A 19,297-nucleotide genomic window follows, 5' to 3' on the forward strand; every position below is an offset into this window, starting at 1 on the left:
TCCTCAGATTAGGGAAATTTTCAACTATTGTTTTTTCAGATAAATTTCTGCCCCTTTTTTCTGTCTTCTTTTGGGATTCCTATACTGCAAATGTTATTATGCTTGATGGACTCACTGAGTTCCCTGAGTGTATTCTCAATTTGCATATTTTGTTTTCCTCTATTTGCTCAGCTTGGTTAGTTTCCCTTACTCTGTCTTCCAGGTCATTAATTTGTTCCTCTGCTTTCTCTAGCCTATTCCATCTAGTGTATTTCTAATTTGATTTGTTGCATTCTTCATCTCTGATTGGTTGTTTTTTTATCTTTTTGTTAAGGTCCTCACTAATGTCCTCCACTCTTTTCTCAAGTCCAGTGAGTATCTTCATTACTTTAAATTCTCTATCAGGCATATTACTTATATCCATTTCACTTGGGTCTTTTGTTGGTGTTTGGTCCTGTTCTTTCATTTGGGACATATTAGGAGTCAGCTATGTCTCTTGCTTTTGATGGTAATAGTCTTTTGAAGAAGAGGCCCTGTAGTTCCCTGCAGTGCAGTGTCCTCTGTTCCCTAGGACCCGGTGCTTCAGGGAGTGTCTCCTGTGTGTGTTGATTTTGCTCTCCTGTTGGGTCCTGGTTGCTTTTTCCTTCAGTCCAGTTATCTACAGAGGTTCTCTTGGCTTGTTGTGGGAAATGTTTGGTCCCCTGCCGAGTGGGGTGTTTTAACAAAGTGTATTGTAGTCTGTTTGTGAAATGAGTCCTGCCACTGCTGCTGCTGCTGCTGCAGCTGAGGTCCTACAAAACCATGGATTTGGAGATGTGGTGCTGGCGAGGTTTGTGCTGGTATTCTTGGGAGGAGGCCTGCAAGACTGGGACTGAGGCAAGCATGACTGGGAAGGGTGGGTCTGCTGAAGTGTGGTATGGGGAGATGGGGCTGGTGTAAGCAAGTGAATGTTGGCACCTGTAATGTTTTTGCTGAAAAATTAGCCAATAGCCTTATGGGGTTTCCCTTGTATGTAACTATTTCTTTTCAGTGTTTTTAAAATTCTCTCTTTATCATTTTTTGCTATTTGACCTATTATGTGTTTGGTGGAACTCCTTGGGTTAACTTCATTAGGGCCTTTCTGTCCTTCCTGGAATAGGATGTCTGTTTCCTTCCCCAAATTGGGGAAGTTTTCAGCTATTATTTCTTCAAGTAAGTTTTTTGCCTCCTTTTCTCTCTCTTCTCCTTCTGGAATCTCTATTATGTGAATGTTATTATGCTTGATTATGTTGCAGAGTTCCCTTCCTCTGTTCTCATTTTTTATTATTCTTTTTTCTTTTTGCTTTTCAGTTTGGTTGCTTTGCATTACTCTGTCTTCCAGGTTGCTAATCTGTTCTTCTGTGTCTTTTAATCTGCTACTGATTACCTCTAGTGTATTTTTCATTTCTGTTATTGAATTTTTCAGCTCTTACTGGTTATTTTATTTATATATATTTTATAAAATATTTATGAATATATTTTATATTTAGTGTTTCTGTTGACCTTCTCACTGAGTTCATTCACTCTTTTTCTTAGGTCTAGTAATTATCTTAATGACTATTACCTTTGAAGTTTTTATCAAGCATATTGCTTATCTCTCTTTCATTTATCTTTTTTACCATGATTTTGCCTTGTTTTTTCATTTGGGAGATATTTCTCTGTTTCCTCATTTTATCTCTCTATATTTGTTTCTAAGTATTAGGTCAACTCCTGGTATTGAAAGTAGTGGCCTTGTGTAGAAGAGATCTTATGGTGCCATATAGTGCAATCCACCCTGGTCACCAGAACCAGTGTCCCCTTTGTAGGCTTAGTGCACCCTTCTTCTGTTGCTGAGCTGCTGCTGTTGTGGGTGTGCTGGTGGCTGGGGCTGGCTTCCAGCCTGACTGACTGCAGTGACTTGATTTGCCTGATATGGGTGTACTGGGCAGTTTGCTCCCTGCAAGGTTGAGAAGCCCACCTGCTGCCTGTGCGTTCACTGGTAGGTGGGGTCATCACTCAGCCTAGCTAGCTGTCTACAATTAGTATCTGCCATACCTGCAGGCACAATGAAGGGGCAGGACTTGCTCTCTGCACAACCAGCTAAGAGGATCAGCTGCAAGAACTATGAGCATGCTGGTGGGGGGTTATTTCCTCTCCTTCCAAGGGCAGGAGTTACTTTGGAGTGGTACAGTGTTGGCAGAGTTGCCTTCCATGTGTGTCAGGGCAGGAGCTGTTTTGGAGGGATGGCTGCCAAGGTGGGCAGGCTGGGTGGGGTGGTCTGCAGGAGAATGTGGGGGCATGGCACTCAGTGATAGCAAGGTAGATGGAGAGTGTTAGAACTGGCTCCCAGAAGCATCTTGCTATCTAGGCTGCGGGAGGCAAGGAAAAATGGCGCCTGCCATTGCTTTTGTTGCCAGAGAAATATTTGGCCCCTCCAGTACATAGTCTCAGATTAGTCAGTAAACCTCTTTCATGAATGCCCTCAGAAGCTGCTGCTTCTGTGCTGTGTCTCTGAGTTATTTAGAATGTTGGCTCTTTTAAGGGCAGGGATTAGGTTTCTTGTCACCCTCTGGCTCTCCTGGAGTTAAGCCTGCTGATTTTTAAAGTTCCTAGAGTTAAGCCCTGGTGGTCTTCAAAGCCAGGTGTTTGGTTTTTTTGTTTTTTGTTTTTTTTAAAGATTTTATTTGTTTGAGAAAGAGCGAGCAGGAGGTGGGGAGGGGCTGAGGTAGAGGGACAAACAGACTTCATGCTGAGCACAGAACTGGATACAGGGCTCCATCCCAGGACCCTGGGATCATGACCTGAGCTGAAGGCAGACACTTAACCAACTGAGCCACCCACGTGCCCCTCTAAGTATTTTCTAATTTCCCTTGTGATTTCTTCTTTGATCCATCGTTTGGTTGAGTGTATTGTTTAATTATCACAAATTTCCAAGTTCTCCATTTTCCTTCTGTTATTGATTTCTAACTTTATCCTGTTGTGGTCTGAGAATGTACTTTGTGTGATCTATCTTTTAAAATCTGTTGTGACTTAATTTGTGGCCTAACATATGGTCTGTCCTGGAGAATGTCTCATGTACACTTGAGAAGGCTGTGTATTGTGTTTTTGTTGGGTAGAGTGTTCTTTATAAATCTATTAGATCTGGTTTATTATGTTCAGTTCCTGTTTCATTATGTATCTTTTGTCTGGTTGTTCTTTTATTGAGAGTGGGGTATTAAAGTCTCCAACTATTATTACAGAATGATTTCTTCCTTCAATTCTGTAAATTTTTGCTGAATGTGCCTTGATGGTCTGTTATTAAGTGTATACATTTTTATAATTAATTCTTCTTGCTGTGTTGAACCTTTTATTAATATGTAATGTCCTTTGTAAAATTTTTTATTTGAAGTCTGTTTTGTCTGATGTTAATATAGCCACCCTTGCTCTCTTCTGGTTCTTATTTGCATGGAATATCTTTTACCATCCTTTGACTTTCAAACTCTGTGTCTTTGGGTCTAAAGTGACTCTGTTTTAGATAGCATATAGTTGGATCATATTTTTATCCATTTGGCCAATCTGTCAAGAGTTTAATCCATTTACATTTAAGGTAATTGCTGATAAGTAGGGACTTATTTCTATCATTTTGCTATTTTTTATATTGTCTTACAGCTTTTCTGTTCCTCATCTTCTGTATTACTGGCCTTTTTGTGTTTTGTTGTTATTGAGTGAAATGTTTAAATTCCTTTCTTATTTCTTTTTGCATATATTCTATCACTGTCTTTGTTGTTATGAAGATTACATTTAACATCTTCAAATTATAACACTTTAATTGGAATTTATAACAGTTTATTTTTTATTTTATTTTATTTATTTACTTATTTATTTATTTTTAAAGATTTTATTTATTTATTTGACAGAGAGAGAGACAGCCAGCGAGAGAGGGAACACAAGCAGGGGGAGTGGGAGAGGAAGAAGCAAGCTCCCAGTGGAGCAGGGAGCCTGATGAGGGGCTCAATCCCAGGACCCTGGGATCACGCCCTGAGCCGAGGGGAGATGCTTAACAACTGAGCCACCCAGGCACCCCTATTTTATTTTTTTTTAAAGATTTTATTTATTTGAGAGAGAGAGAGACAGTGACAGAGATAGTGAGAGAGAGCACAAGAGGGGAGGAGAGGAAGAAGCAGGCTCCTGCTGAGGAGGGAGCCCGATGTGGGGCTCTGTTGAGTTGAAGGCCGATGCTTAACCGACTGAGCCACCCAGGCACCCCATAACAGCTTAATTTAAATGACATGCAAAAACTCTGCTCTTTACAGTTCCATCCCCACCTCTTTCAGTTGTTGATGTCACATGATTACATGTTTATACATGTGTGCCCCAAACACAAACTAATAATTCTTTTTCTTTTAAAAAAAGTTTTTTTTAATTTAAATTCAGTTTTGTTAACATATAGTGTATTATTAGTTTTAGGGGAGAATTTAATGGTTCATCAGTTACATTACATCAAGTTGTGCTCATTACATCAAGTGCCCTCCTTCATGGGCATCACCCAGTTACCCCATCCCCCTACCAACCTCACCTCCCAGGAACCCTCAGTTTGTTTCCTGTAATTAAGAATCTCTTATGGTTTGCCTCCCTCTCTGTTTTTATCTTATTTTATTTTTCCCTTCCTTCCCCTATTTTTTAGAAAGATATTATTTATTTATTTTAGAGAGAGAATGTGTGTGAGAGTGGGGGGAGGGGCAGAGGGAGAGAATCAAGCAGCCTCCCCACTGAGTGGGGAGCTCGACCTGGGGCTCGAACCCATGACCCACGAGATCATGACCTGAGCCAAAACCAAGAGTTGGATGCTCAACTGACTGACCTATCCAGGTGCCCTTCTTCTTGATTCCTTTTTAGGTTTTCATCTCTTTAGTGATATTTCCATTTTGTTAAAAATTGTTTTCACACCTTCCTTCAGTTCTTTAAGATGATTGTTTTAAAGTTTTTATCTAGTATATCTGGCCTCAAGTCGTTTGTTTTTTTTTTTTCCTCCCCATGGATAGTTTCTGTTGATTTTTTTTTTTTTCCTTTGAATGGGCCATACTTTCCTGATGCTTTGCATGTTTGTTACTTTTTTTGTTGGAAACTGGATGTTTGAATCTAATAATCAGATTCTTCTCCTTCACCAAGGTTTGCTGAGTTTTCTTCTTGTTTTTGATTGTTGCAGGCTGTCTCTGTGCCAAGGATCAACCTAAGGTGTAAACTTAAAGTCTCAGGGTTTTTTTCAGCGGGCACCTTTCCCTCAGCATGTGCTGTGACTTTCTAATTTCCCAAGTGTGCATTTGCTTTTAAATGTGTGTGTAGTCTTAAATGTCTGTCTCCCAAAAGGGGCAAGACAGAACAATGAAGGGAAGAACAACAGGACAATGGCCCTTTAAATTTCCTGAAAGTCACTTTAGCTTCTTGGCTTCTCTGAGGTTAGAAGCAGTAATCACTGATCAGATCACAGAACCCTGATATTTGGAGCAAAGTGTTCTTTTTGCTCACCCTACACAAATTGGGGGCAAGCTGCTCCTGGTAGCCTGTGTACAGCTGCCATTTGTGGAAATGGGGGTGGGGAATGGGTATTTGTTACTGTGCTAAGAGCTAAAATTGTAATTAACCACAAATTGTCATTCTAGTTTTCCCTGGAATTTGCAAACCTCAGTAGACTCGACCGAGTTCTAAAATAGTTACTTGAGACAGAACCTGTCAGTGCAATTGTTATCTAGGTGGAGAGACAAATTCCTGGTGCTCCTTACTCTGCAGTCTTCCCAGGATCCTCTCCTCCTGAACTTTTACAGAATTCAGGAATGCCTTTCTGATTTCTCAGACTTTTCCTCTTCTGTTGCTTTTGTGTAGTGTTAAAAAAAATATGGCAGTTAGTTTTCTGAGATTTCCTGAGTCTGTTACCTAACCTACTTTGGTCTCAACTTTCCCTTCCTCTCTCTTGTCCCTGTCTTGGTCAATTTCGATTCCATTCCCAGAAGTTTCTTCTAACTGTGGGCCCTGTCATGGAGTTCTTGCGTGTCAATTTTGAGTGTTCATACGACTCTAGCAGTTGCAGTCCTTCTCATGGCACAAGGGCAAAACCCCTTCCAGATTCGCTTGCTTTCATATTAGTGCAATAGTGAATATTAGTGAATATTAATGATTTGGAAATCCTCCTGTTTTTATGACTGTTAAATACTGCCTCTTACTTTTTAAAATTTTCCTACACAGATGCTGACACCTTGCAGTTTTTGCAGCCTTAGTGATTTGTTGTCCCCCCCCTTATATTTTGATGTTTGTGGGGAATAATTTGTCACTATGTTTTCATACAAATAGTGTTCTTTTTTTTTTCTTTGTTACCTATTTGCTTTTGTTTTAATATAGGGATTCAGAGATTTAAAAAATTTGCTGTTACTATGCCATCAGTCCTTCTTTATTCTTTTACCATTTTGTATGTTTATATTTTACATGGCTTTTTAATATTTTCGTTGTCTTTTTTCCTTCAAAAACATAGTTTGACTTTTGTTTTTGATCCAGCTTAACAGTCTTTCTCCTTTAACTGGAGCATTTATTTACGTTTAATGTAATTACTGATGTGAGTTAAAATCTATATTTCTTTTGTTCCATTTGTTCTGTTTGTTTCTCTCCTTTTAGATTTATTTTTATTCATCATCATGGTTCCTTTTTTTCTTTTCTTTGTTACTTAGGAAATTATGCACTTGAGTTCTGTTCTTCGGTGGCTATTCCAGAAATTCTTAAGCATCCTTAATTTGCAAAATACTGATATTAAGAGATACCTTTCTTCCTTCTGAATTATAAACAAAATTAGAGCACTGTTACTCTATTTACCGTATTGCCAGCTAACACATTTTGTTATTGTGCATTTTAGCTATATTTTATTTTTATTTATTTTTTAAAGATTTTCTTTATTAGAGAGAGAGAGAGGGGGGAGGCATGAGCAGGGAGGAGGGACAGAGGGAGAGAGAGAACCAGATTCCCCACCAAGCAGGGAGTCTGATGTAGGCTCCATCTCAGGACCCTGGGATCATGACCTGAGCTAAAGGCAGATGCTTAACCGACTGAGCCACCCAGGCGCCCCTGAAATTGTGTTTAAAAAGAATTTGTATTTGTTAGAGGTGTATACTGAAATAAGTGTGTGGAAAAGAAATAAGAATGGAAGACTGTTGGCTTTCATTGAAGCTGTATTCATGGGTTTATTATACTCTATTTTTGTGTATTTCTGAAAATTTCTCTAATAAAAACTTAAAACTAGCTGAAAGATTTGTAAAAGCAGGAGGGATTAACGTTGTGGGTGATTGAGTTGTTGAAAAAGACCAAAACTTAAAAGGAAGAGAGTATGCTATCAAGCATGAAAGTGGCAGAATTTGAGAATTTGTAACATGTTATTAGGTTAATCTGAAAGTAAAGTGGAAAGGCAACACCTGTAGACCAGACTGAAGGGTGACTGGTAAATTGTTTAGTTGGATTTCACCATCTGAAGCAGCATAAAAGAATAGAAGGATGCTTTGGAAGAAGTACTGACTTGGCAGCCAGCAGGCCTACTTCTTTTCTTATTAATTCTGAGAAGATTATTTCACCTCTCTGGGTCTCAGATGGTTACAGTACCTGTGGTACTGGTACAACTCTCCCATATGCTTCTCTGCCAGCTATGAACATCTAGAGATTTTGGATTAAACGATATCCAAAGTCCGCTTAAGATCTTAAATTTCATGATGCTAATGAATGTGTGTGATTGTGCCTCTTCAGAGGAGGAATTATACCTACATGTCAAACAATCCAAGAAATTTTTCCTATAGGGTGATAGAGTCTTGGATAACAAGAAGTGATGGTATGATAGACTGAATATAAACTTTTGTGTCTGCCAGTCACACAGAATCCTTTGTTGCTTGCTTCTGATCTACTTAGAAATAAAGACTACCTAAGAAAGTGGCACTGCATTTACCCTTGGATTTAGTCCAGTGAATTGTTAGACTGGCCTGTAACTTTGGGTCAGGTACAATTTTTTTAGTTTTTCAGGAAACAGCTTCCAAAAGAGAACTATTTATTTATTAGCAGCATGTGCTTTGTACGTTATCTAGTTAAAACAAATAGTTCTCTGTGTGTGTGTGTGTGTGTGTGTGTGTAAAACTCATAATGTTTTGTTTCTAGAGGAGAACATTATAAGATAGGGTTTATTCTGATCATTCTTAAAATCAGCTTTCTAAGGAATCATACAAGTTTTGACACAAGAATGGCTTAAATTGTTTAAGAGTTAATTATCATACGGTTTCACTCATTTATGGAACATAAGAAGTAGGAAGATCGGTAGGAGAAGAAAGGGGGGGTAAACAGAAGGGGGAATGAAGCATGAGAGACTATGGACTCTGGGAAACAAACTGAGGGCTTCAGAGGGGAGGGGGGTGAGGGAATGGGATAGGCTGGTGATGGGTAGTAAGGAGGGCACATATTACATGGTGCACTGGGTTATACGCAAGTAATGAATCATGGAACTTTACATCAAAAACTAGGGATGTACTGTATGGTGACTAACATAATATAATTAAAAAAAGAGTTATAAGTTCTTTTAAATATAATTTCTTTTAACACCTATTGCACTTTTTCTTTTTTCATTTAGGCAACGTGAATATTTTTTCTTGCCAATCTACTTCTTCTGATTTTATAAAAGATACTATATCTCCAGCAGCCCCTAAAGCCTAGGAGTCCAGTAAATCATCAAACACACTCATGACTGAAAAACAGGTAAACTTAAAATATTTGAAGCCAGTGTTTCTTGAAGTATGTGCCAAAGAATACTACATCTACATATGTGAAAAATCTTAAAGGGATTCTTTAGTAAAATAATTTTGGGAAATGTTGCGTTAAAGATTATTTAATGATTTTATTATTCTGAGACTTCACAATACTATTAATACATAAAGAGGCTTTAGCATACAATATTTCCTATTTATTTAACATTAGTCTCATGAACATTTCATTAGTGTTCTGTAGCACATCCTTTAGAAAATACCATTATTAGTTCTTTTCAGAATTTTCAAACAGTTACATTATTCTTTCTCTTAAAAGAGGTATCAGAGAACAGTATATCATTTGATCATTCAAAATGTGTGGCATTATTAATAGAATACTTGGTTTTTATGAGTCATAGTAGACATCCACTGAGATGCCCACACATTTGGCTCCTAAACCAGATATCTTCAATAATTTTAATTCTGAGTCATGAATCTTTGTGACCATAAGACCTCCAACATATATAAGGGAAAAGAATGTAGGAGGGAGGAGAAGTGTGAAAAAGATAAAGAAGGTGAAGAAAGTCAGCAGTTAAAAGGAAAGATTTGGTGCTGTTAGTAATAGTGTTGTCATAGTCATAAGGGTAATTTGTTCCTTTTTTGTCTTGAGAGGTTCTTTAATGTTTAGGGGCATTTGGATATGGAGAGTAATACTTGTTTTTTTTTTTTTTAAAGATTTTATTCATTTATTTGACAGAGATAGAGACAGCGAGAGAGGGAACACAAGCAGGGGGAGTGGGAGAGGAAGAAGCAGGCTCATAGCAGAGGAGCCTGATGTGGGGCTCGATCCCATCACGCAGGGATCACGCCCTGAGCCAAAGGCAGACGCTTAACCGCTGTGCCACCCAGGCGCCCTGAGAGTAATACTTTTATATGTACTTTGTCTATTGCCTTAATTATTAATCTTAAAGCTGTTAAAATATTTAATACTATATCACTAATGGAAACTATTGTATGAATTTTATTTTTCAAGCACTTAAACATTGAAAATTCACTCAAATTACCTTTTCAAATATACTTTAATAACTTAAAAAGTAAGTCACTTCACACAGTGATTTCAAATTGATCATTAAAATACTTATACTGGCGTTCTGGGATCGAGCCCCACATCAGGCTCTTTAGCTATGAGCCTGCTTCTTCCTCTCCCACTCCCCCTGCTTGTGTTCCCTCTCTCGATGGCTGTCTCTATCTCTGTCGAATAAATAAATAAAATCTTTAAAAAAAAATAAAAAATAAAAGACTTATAAACTATTATGGATTTAAATGTCTAATTTAAAAAAATCATCTTTTTATTCTTATCTATATTGTATGTACAATATTGTATTTACCTTTTTCTTCCCATTATTATGTTTTATTTACTTAGCGAGTTAGGGTTCCCTTCTCAGGTTTATGGTGTATGTATTTAGAATCAGGGATTCAAAACTTGGAAGTATCTTTCAGAGTGATTCTACTAGAATCAGTTACCTAGATGGACAGACTCCTTTTTACAGTTAGTCCCTTGTATAATGGATAAGGTCTAACTGTGTTATTGGCCTTGACCATTCAGATGTTTTGATTTTTTTTGTGTGACCCTACTCATTAAATGATACTTGTTTCTGAGTGACTTGCATTTAATTTACTGTTCAGTTAATATGACCTAATATGCAGCTGTTTGTTTTTTTTTTTTTAAACCTTGGTCAGACTTTTTTTTTTTTTTTTTTTTTTTTTAAGATTTTATTTATTTGAGAGAGAGAACGAGACTCCACATGAGCAGGAGTAGGGTCACAGGGAGAGAGAGAAGCAGACTCCACCATGAGGGCAGAGCCACATGCGGGGCTTGAGCCCACGATTCTGAGAACATGACCTGACCTGAAGTCAAATGCTTAACTGACTGAGCCACCCAGGCACCCCACAACTGTTTCTTTTGAGCAGGGCCTGGTGTGATTCAGTTAAACAAAAAAAACTAAGGTCTGTTTGGTTCACTGAAATTACAAGGTGTTTTTTGGTTGTTGTTTTTGTTTTAATTTATCCATTAAGACCATATGTATGAGTATGGAATTATATAATGTAATTATTTGTACTTATTTGCATTTTTTTTGGTCTGCTAATTTTGTTAGAAATTTGTTTTAATGCACATTGTATGTACATAAAAATTCATATTGAAAAACTCTGGAGAAAAAGTTCCATTATCCTGAAAACAAGGAAATTATTTTGAGAGTGTGTTTCTTCACTTTATATGTTAAAGTTGATCCTTTTCTCACTTCTTATAATTACAGCGGGAAGAAGCAGAATGGGAAAGCATAAATGTCCTGTTGATGACGCATGGCTTAAAACCTTTATCTCTAGTCAAAAGAACTGATCTTAAAGGTAGTCAGATCCTATTCTTACTAGATCCTATTCTTTCTCATTGTGGTAAAAACTTTTTTTCCTTTAAAATTTTTTATCTTAAAATTTTTTTGCCTTTTATTTTTACTATCTGTATTATATCCCAAAAATGTAGATCTCATCATTTTTGATAGACAGTCATCACAAAGGATGAGGCACAATTTGAAAACATTGGTGGAAGAAACAACACGTCAACAGAACGTGATCCAGGAGCTCATAGAAACTAATCAGCAGCTTAAGTAAGAAAATAGAAAGAATTCTCTTTTGAATAGTTTACGTACAAGTGGTATGCATTCTAAAAATAATTGCCTTGAAAAGAATCTTTGATTTTTAATCTTAATTTTAAAAAATTTTTAAAAAATTTTATATTTTGATTAAATATTAAGTTTAAAAATATTTTTAATAGGTAAATCTTTTAGAAATAGCTTAGCTTAGATATGTGATGGTGCCCTATATTTTTCCTATTGGTTTGTGTTATATGATGGAAATTTTAAGAATGCAAAGAAATTTTAGAAATTCATTATGTTGTTATATGGGCATGTTTGTTGATGTGATTTGCTTTCATTACTAAGGGAAGCAATTGCATGTCTGTTATTAGAAATGAACTTCAGTTAGAACAAAGCCGAGCAGCCGATCATCAACAACGAGCTAATGACTTGGAACAAATTATGGAGAGTGTGAAGTCCAAAATTGGTGAATTGGAGGATGAATCCCTAAATAGGGTTTGCCAGCAACAGAATAAAATAAAAGATCTTCAAAAGGAGCAGAAAGCTTTACAGGTATTGACTATGTGTTTTCGTAGATGTTAGTACTAAAACAGCTCATTAAGGTCACAGGTGACTTCTTTGTTATTCAGTCATCTTTATCTTATTGATATCACTGTTGCCTTCTTAAAATTCTTTCTTTGTTTGGTTTCCAGAATATCCTCTCTGGTTTTCCTCTAACTCCACTGCGCATTCTTTTATTCCTTTGCTGGTTCTTCTTGTCTTCCTATCCAATTAGTGCTGGGATTCCTCAGTATTCATTCCTTAGACTTTTCTCTTTCCTATATATTCTGACTCCCTTGGTGATATTCAGTCTAATGCATAACATAAATTCATTCATTCATAATTTTAAATCTGTAGCCCACTCATCTTCCCTTAATTCCAGACTGATACCTTGCAGCCTGCTTGATATCTCTACTGAATGTCTAGTAGGCATCTTGAACTTTACATGTAAAATGGAGTTCCTGAATTTCTTCCCAAAACTTTTTCTTTTAGTCTTCACTCCGGTCCAAGTCACCTTCATTTCTGTCTGTTGGTCTCCCTGTTTCCACCCTTGCCTTTTTCGGTATGCTTTCAACATAGTTGCTCAGAAACCTCAAATGGCTTTCCTTCTTCTTTAGAGGAAAATCAAAAAGTCTTACCATGGCGTCTAGGGTCCTACATGATTTGGCTTCCTGTTACCTTCTAATTTCATCCAGTTTACTTTTTGCTTATTCTATTACAGTCACACTGACGTTTGTGTTTTTGTTTTTATTTTTTTGTTTTTATTTTTTTTTTAGAGAGGGAGAGGGAGAGAGTGCATGTGCTGGAGAGCATGAGCAGGTGGGGGAGGGGCCGAGGGAGAGGGAAAGAGAGAATCTTAAGCAGGCTCCATGTTAAGCACGGAGCCCGAGGCAGGGCTTGATCTCACAACCTTGAGATTGTGACCTGAGCTGAAATCAATAGTCAGACAGTTAACCAACTAAGTCACCCAGCCCCCCATGTTCTTGCTGTTTCTTGAACATTTTCCTTGAACATTCTCACCTCAGGGCCTTTGTACATTTTGTTCTTTCTTTTCCCTTTGCCCTGCATACTTTTTCCCAGTTAGCTGTATGACTTGTTCTCTCCTTTCTTGGGTGTCACCATCTCTCAGGGATTCCTTTCATGAGTAANGCAGGTGGGGGAGGGGCCGAGGGAGAGGGAAAGAGAGAATCTTAAGCAGGCTCCATGTTAAGCACGGAGCCCGAGGCAGGGCTTGATCTCACAACCTTGAGATTGTGACCTGAGCTGAAATCAATAGTCAGACAGTTAACCAACTAAGTCACCCAGCCCCCCATGTTCTTGCTGTTTCTTGAACATTTTCCTTGAACATTCTCACCTCAGGGCCTTTGTACATTTTGTTCTTTCTTTTCCCTTTGCCCTGCATACTTTTTCCCAGTTAGCTGTATGACTTGTTCTCTCCTTTCTTGGGTGTCACCATCTCTCAGGGATTCCTTTCATGAGTACTTTATTTACGGTTACCAGTTCCATCCCCCACACATCATACTGCCTTCCCCGATTTAAATTTTATCTATAGGGGCGCCTGGGTGGCTCAGTCATTAGGCGTCTGCCTTCGGCTCGGGGCATGGTCCCGGAGTCCTGGGATCGAGCCCCGCATCAGGCTTCTCCGCTGGGAGCCTGCTTCTTCCTTTCCCACTCCCCCTGCTTGTGTTCCCTTTCTCACTGGCTGTCTCTCTCTCTGTCAAATAAATAAATAAAATCTTTAAAAAAAAAAAAAAAATAAATTTTATCTATAGTTCTTACCGTCATCCAACATGCTAACATACTATATACTTTATTTGTTTTGCTTATGTATCTCACTGTGTTAGAATGTAAGCTCCATGGGGCACCTGGGTAGTGCAGTCGTTAAGCGTCTGCCTTCGGCTCAGGGCATGATCCCGGCGTTTTGGGATCAAGTCCCACATATGGCTCCTCCGCTGGGAGCCTGTTTTCCTCTCCCACTCTCGTGCTGTGTTCCCTCTCTCACTGGCTGTCTCTCTGTCACATAAATAAATAAAATAAAATTTAAGGATGTAAGCTCCGTGAAGGCAAATATTTTTGTCTGTTTTGTTTAGGCTAAGAGAGCCTGTTTTATTATTAATAGTCAATGCTCAAATATTTGAGTTGTTGAATTAAATTTAGATAACATTTTTATGGAATATCCTTTGTGATTATAAGTCGTTTGGTTACTTTTCTTTTTATATAAATAACAATATTGTAACACTGAATGCTTCATTTCCTAATCTTAAACTTATTTTAAAACATGGGATTTTGTTATAATTAGAAGAAAATCTTTTGTAGTGACAATCAATATTTAGTTGTCTGAGTTATTACAGATCCTGACAAATATTGTATCTTTATGGACATCAGATCCTTAAAGTGGTTTTGTTGGCACAACACTGTATTTACCTATGGCACACAGGGATTTAGGCTGCCTAAAAGGGACCGGTACTCATCAGGCTGGGTCTAGATGTCCGTTCAGTTTATGCTGGTAGCATTAGAAGGATCAGATGAGTTAATATAAAGTCCAGGGGGTCAGAGAGAATCAGCCAGAGACCATAGAGAGTTCTGGTGTGAGGACAGAGGCAGTTTGGTGTTCTGTCCTTACTTTAGGCTGCCAGCTTGGGGTACACAGTGCTAGAGCTGCTGGTATTGATCGTAACTCCAGAGAAGATAGCCAAATCTGTTTTTATTACTTATCAGTCAACAAAATCCTCAACCATTAGGATATTTTGTTTTTAGGTTGGCTTTGTTAGGTAGTTTTCCTCATCAATGGAACATTATAAAATTATAAAGTCTCTCTAAAAGGAGGGGGGATTTTGGAAATATTTCTATATGCATTTGATTTTTACCTTTCTCTCAGATACGGGGCATGTGGAAACCCAAGACCATTTAACACATCAGCTTACTGATGTGAGAAAGCAGCCATCAGGAGCTGTAGAGGTGCTGATTTCTCTCAGCAATGGTTTTTTGTTTTGTTTTGTTGTTGTTTTTTAAGCCCTATGCAGGGCTTGAACTCAGGACCCTGAGATCAAGACCTGGGCTGAGATCAAGAGTTGGGCGCTTAACAGATTGAGCCCCCTATTAGTGTTTTGTAATTTGGGGTACACTGGTCTTTCACATGCTTTATCAGATTTATCTCTATTCAATATTTTAGTGGTATTGTAAATGATTGTACTTTCTATTTAATTTCTTTTTTTTAAGATTTTTTTCAAATATTTTATTTATTTGAGAGAGAGAGTGAGAGAGCACAAGCAGGGGGAGTGGCAGAGGGAGAGGGAGAAGCAGGCTCCTCGCTGAGCACGGAGCCCAGTGTGGGGCTCTATCCCAGGACCCTGGGATCATGACCTGAGCCGAGGGCAGACATTAAACCGACTGAGCCACCCAGGCACCCTAAAGATTTTATTTTTAAGTAATCTCTACACCCAGTGTGGGGCTCAAACTCACAACCCTAGATCAAGAGTCACACACTCTTCAACTGAGCCAGCCAGATGCTCCAGTTTTGTGTTTAATTTCTTACTGTTCATTGCTAGTATATACAGAGAAATTGATTTTTCCCCCTTTTTTGTTGTAGTAAATTATACATAAACTTTACCATTTAAAAGTATACGCTTCGGTGGTATTAAGTACATTCATGTTGTCGTGCATCTGTCCTCACCATCCATCTACAGAACCTTTTTCATCTTCCCGAACTGAAGCTCCATCCTCATTAAATAGTAACTCTTCATTCTTTGCTCCCTGCAACTCTTGGCAACCATCATTCTACTTTCTGTCTTGTTATTTGACTACTGTAGATACCTTATATAAGTGGAACCATACAATATTTGTCCTTTTGTGACTGACTTATTTCATTTTAGCAAAATCTCAAGATTTATCCATGTTGTAGCGCGTGTTGGAATTTCCTTTCTTTTTAAAGCCAGATAACATTCTTTTGTGTATATATACCACATTTTGTTTATCCATTCATCCACCCATGACACTTGGATTGTTTTCACCTTTGGCTATTGTGAATAATACTGCTGTGAACATGGGTATACAAATAGCTATTCAAGTCTCTGCTTTCAGTTCTTTTGGGTATATAACCAGAAGTGGAATTTGTTGGTCATATGGTAATTTTATGTTTAATTTTTTGAGGAAATGCAGTATATTCTCTGGAGTTGCTGCACAGTTTTACATTTCTACTAGCAGTGCACTAAAGTTTCAGTTTCACCACATCCTTACCCACACTTGTTATTTTTAATTTTGTTGTGTTTTCAATAGTAACCATCCTAATGGGTGTGAAGAGGTATCTCATTCTGGTTTTGATTTGTGTCTTCCTAATGGTCAGTGATGTTGAGCATTCTTTTCAGGTGGTTATTGGTCATTTTGTATGTTCTTTAGAGAAATGTCTGTTCAAGTCCTTTCCTTGTTTTTTAATTAGATTTTGTTGTTGGAGTTCTTATTCTGGATACTGACTCCTTATCATATATATTATTTGAAAATATTTTCTCTCATACTGTGGGTTGTCATTTAACTCTGTTGATAGTGTCCTTTGATGCACAAATGTTTTAAATTTGGATGAAGTCCAATTTATTTTTTTTTCTCTTGCTTGTGCTTTTTGTGTCCTATTCAAGAAATGATTGCCAAATCCAGTGTCATGAAGCTTTTTTCCTATGTTTTCTTGTAAGAGTTTTAAAGTTTTATTTCATATATTTAGATCTTTGATCCATTTTAAGTTAATTTTTTTGTATATGGTGTTAGATAAGGGTCCAACTTAATTCTTTTGTATGTAGAGATCTGGTTTTCCCAACATTATTTGTTGAACAAAGCCTATTCTTTTTTTTTTTTTAATGTTTTTTTTTGTTAGTCACCATACAGTACATCCCTGGTTTCTGATGTAAAGTTCGATGATTCGTTAGTTGCGTATAATACCCAGTGCACCATGCAATACGTGCCATCCTTACTACCCATCACCAGTCTATCCCATTCCCCCACCCCCCTCCCCTCTGAAGCCCTCAGTTTGTTTCCCAGAGTCCATAGTCTCTCATGCTTCATTCCCCCTTCTGATTACCACCCCCCCTTTCTTTATCCCTTTCTTCCCCTACCGATCTTTCTAGTGAACAAAGCCTATTTTCCCATTGAATGATCTTGGTACCCTTGATGAAAATAATGTGATCATATATCCACAGGATTATTTTTGGCTCTCTGTTCTACTCCGTTTGTATATACATCTGTCTTTATGCCAGTATCATGCTGTTTTGATTACTGTAGTTTTGTAGTTAAGCCTTGAAGTCAGGAAGTGTGAGAGCTTTAACTTTGTTCCTTTTCAAGCTTGTTTTGGTTGTGCTTGAGAGTCCATATGAACTTTAGGACCGATTTTTCTGTTTCTGCAAAAAAAATGTCATTGGGATTTTGATATGGGTCACATAGAATCTGTAGATCACTTCAGGTAGTATTTACCTCTTAACAATATTAAGTCTTCCAGTCTCTGAACACAGAATGTCTTTCCATTCATTTGTGTCTTTACTTTCCTTCAGCAGCCTTTTGTAGTTTTCACAGTATAAATCTTTTGACTTCTTGGTTTATTTCTATTTTATTCTTTTTGATGCTATTGTAAATGAAATTGTTTTCTTTTTTTTAAGATTTATCTATTTTGAGAGAGAGAGAATGAGGTAGGTAGGGGCAGAGGGAGTGAGAGAATCTCAAGCAGACTCCCCACTGAGCGTGGAGCCCAACATGGGGTTCAATCCCAGAACCTTGAGATCCTGACCTGAGCTGAAATCAAGAGTTGGACACTTAACTGACTGAGCCATTCCAGTCCCTGGAATTGTGTTTTTTTTGTTTGTTGGTTTTTTTTTTTTAAACACTTTATTTATTTATTTGACAGACAGCAAGAAAGGGAACACAAGCAAGGAGAGGATGAGAGGGAGAAACAGGCTTCCCGCCTAGCAGAGAGCCTGATGTGGGGCTCGATCCCAGGACCCTGGGATCATGACCTGAGCTGAAGGCATATGCTTAACAGCTGAGCCACCCATGTGCCCCTTAATTTCACTTTTGGATTGTTCATTGTTAATGCAATGCACTAAAATCAATGCAATTGATTTTTCTGTGTTGACTTCATATCCTGCTACTTTGCTGAGTTCATTTATTAGTTCTAATGGGGCGTGTGTGTGTGTGTCTGTGTGGACACTTTAGGTTTTCTGCATATAAGATCATATCGCCTGCAAACATAATTTTACTTCTTTCCAAAATGGATGCCTTTTATTTCTCTTTCTTGGCTGATTACTCTGACTAGGACTCCAGTACTATGTGGCAAACGCAGGCATCTTTACCTTGTTTCTTATCTTAGAGGAAAAGTTTTCAGTCTTTCACTATTGAGTATGAGGTTCACTCTGGGTTTTTCATAAATGGTTTTATTACGTTTAGATTGTTTCTTTTTATTCCTAGTTTGTTGATTGTTTTTATCATGAAAGGTATTGGACTTTGTCAAATGCTTTTTCTGAATCAATTGAGATGATCGTATTTTTTTCTCCATTCTGTTGATGTGATGTGTTATATTGAATTTTCATATTTTTTTAAAGATATTTTTTTATTCATTTGAGAGGGAGAGGGAGAGAGAGATTGAGCAGAGGGAGAGGGAGAAGCAGACTCCCTGCTGAGCCAGGAGAGGAATGTGGTGCTCGATCCCAGGACCTGGAGATAATGACCTGAGCCAAAGGCAAATGCTTAACCATCTAAGCCACCCAGGCACCCCTAATTTTTCATATGTTGAGTCATTCTTGCATTCCAGGAATAAATCTCACTTGGTCCTGGTGTACAATCCTTTTAATATGCTGCTGAATTTGGTTTGCTAGTATTTTGTTGGGGATTATCTGCATTAGTGTTTATAAGGGATATTGGTTTGTGGTTCTCTTGTCTTGTGTTGTCTGGCTTGATATCAGGGTAATGTTGGCTTCACAGAATAACTTAGGAGAAATAGAGTTGATTCTTGTATATTGCTCTTACACTTGCAACCTTGCAAAACTGAATTATTCTGGTTTTATGGCTAATGGACAGATACAAGTGGAACAGGGACCCACATCACTTGGCTCTACAGCAAATACCTGTCTTCCAGGTTGGGGCTGAGGCAGATGATCACTGGTTACTGGGAGTTGTTATGGTATGAGAAGCTGAGTCCCCTTCTCCCTTGAGGTTATCTAAGTCTCAATAAACTTGACACTATGGGTAGGTGAACATGTGCTTAGACAAGGCATTCTCTTCTGAAAATGGTATGTCTTCGTTATAGGCAGATTAGATGGGGATGGGGTTTCTCACTGAACTTAATAAAGAGTGTATTAATAACAACAATGATGGTGCTATTGATAATGAGCTTTCAAGGAACATTGAAGGATTGAAGTTAGG

At 37.9% G+C, this 19,297-nt stretch overlaps 1 protein-coding gene across 6 annotated transcripts in view; it reads left to right on the plus strand.

Annotated features, from left to right (window-relative positions):
- The window catches only part of CEP70 (centrosomal protein 70), a 78,682-nt gene that overhangs the window by 21,518 nt on the left and 37,867 nt on the right, over nucleotides 1-19,297 (plus strand). For 4 of the 6 annotated variants that reach the window (XM_034661917.1, XM_034661919.1, XM_034661918.1 and 1 more), the window contains 4 exons: nucleotides 8,600-8,724; nucleotides 11,027-11,117; nucleotides 11,251-11,374; nucleotides 11,734-11,914. In XM_034661917.1, coding sequence (XP_034517808.1) covers nucleotides 8,710-8,724; nucleotides 11,027-11,117; nucleotides 11,251-11,374; nucleotides 11,734-11,914 — 411 coding nt within the window. In that variant the 5' untranslated portion in view covers nucleotides 8,600-8,709. Of the gene's footprint in view, nucleotides 1-8,599; nucleotides 8,725-11,026; nucleotides 11,118-11,250; nucleotides 11,375-11,733; nucleotides 11,915-19,297 lie in introns of those variants that run through there. The other 2 variants (XM_034661915.1, XM_034661920.1) reach the window with 2 other exon arrangements.

Source organism: Ailuropoda melanoleuca, chromosome 6 (assembly GCF_002007445.2).
Source record: "Ailuropoda melanoleuca isolate Jingjing chromosome 6, ASM200744v2, whole genome shotgun sequence".
Taxonomy (NCBI): domain Eukaryota; kingdom Metazoa; phylum Chordata; class Mammalia; order Carnivora; family Ursidae; genus Ailuropoda; species Ailuropoda melanoleuca.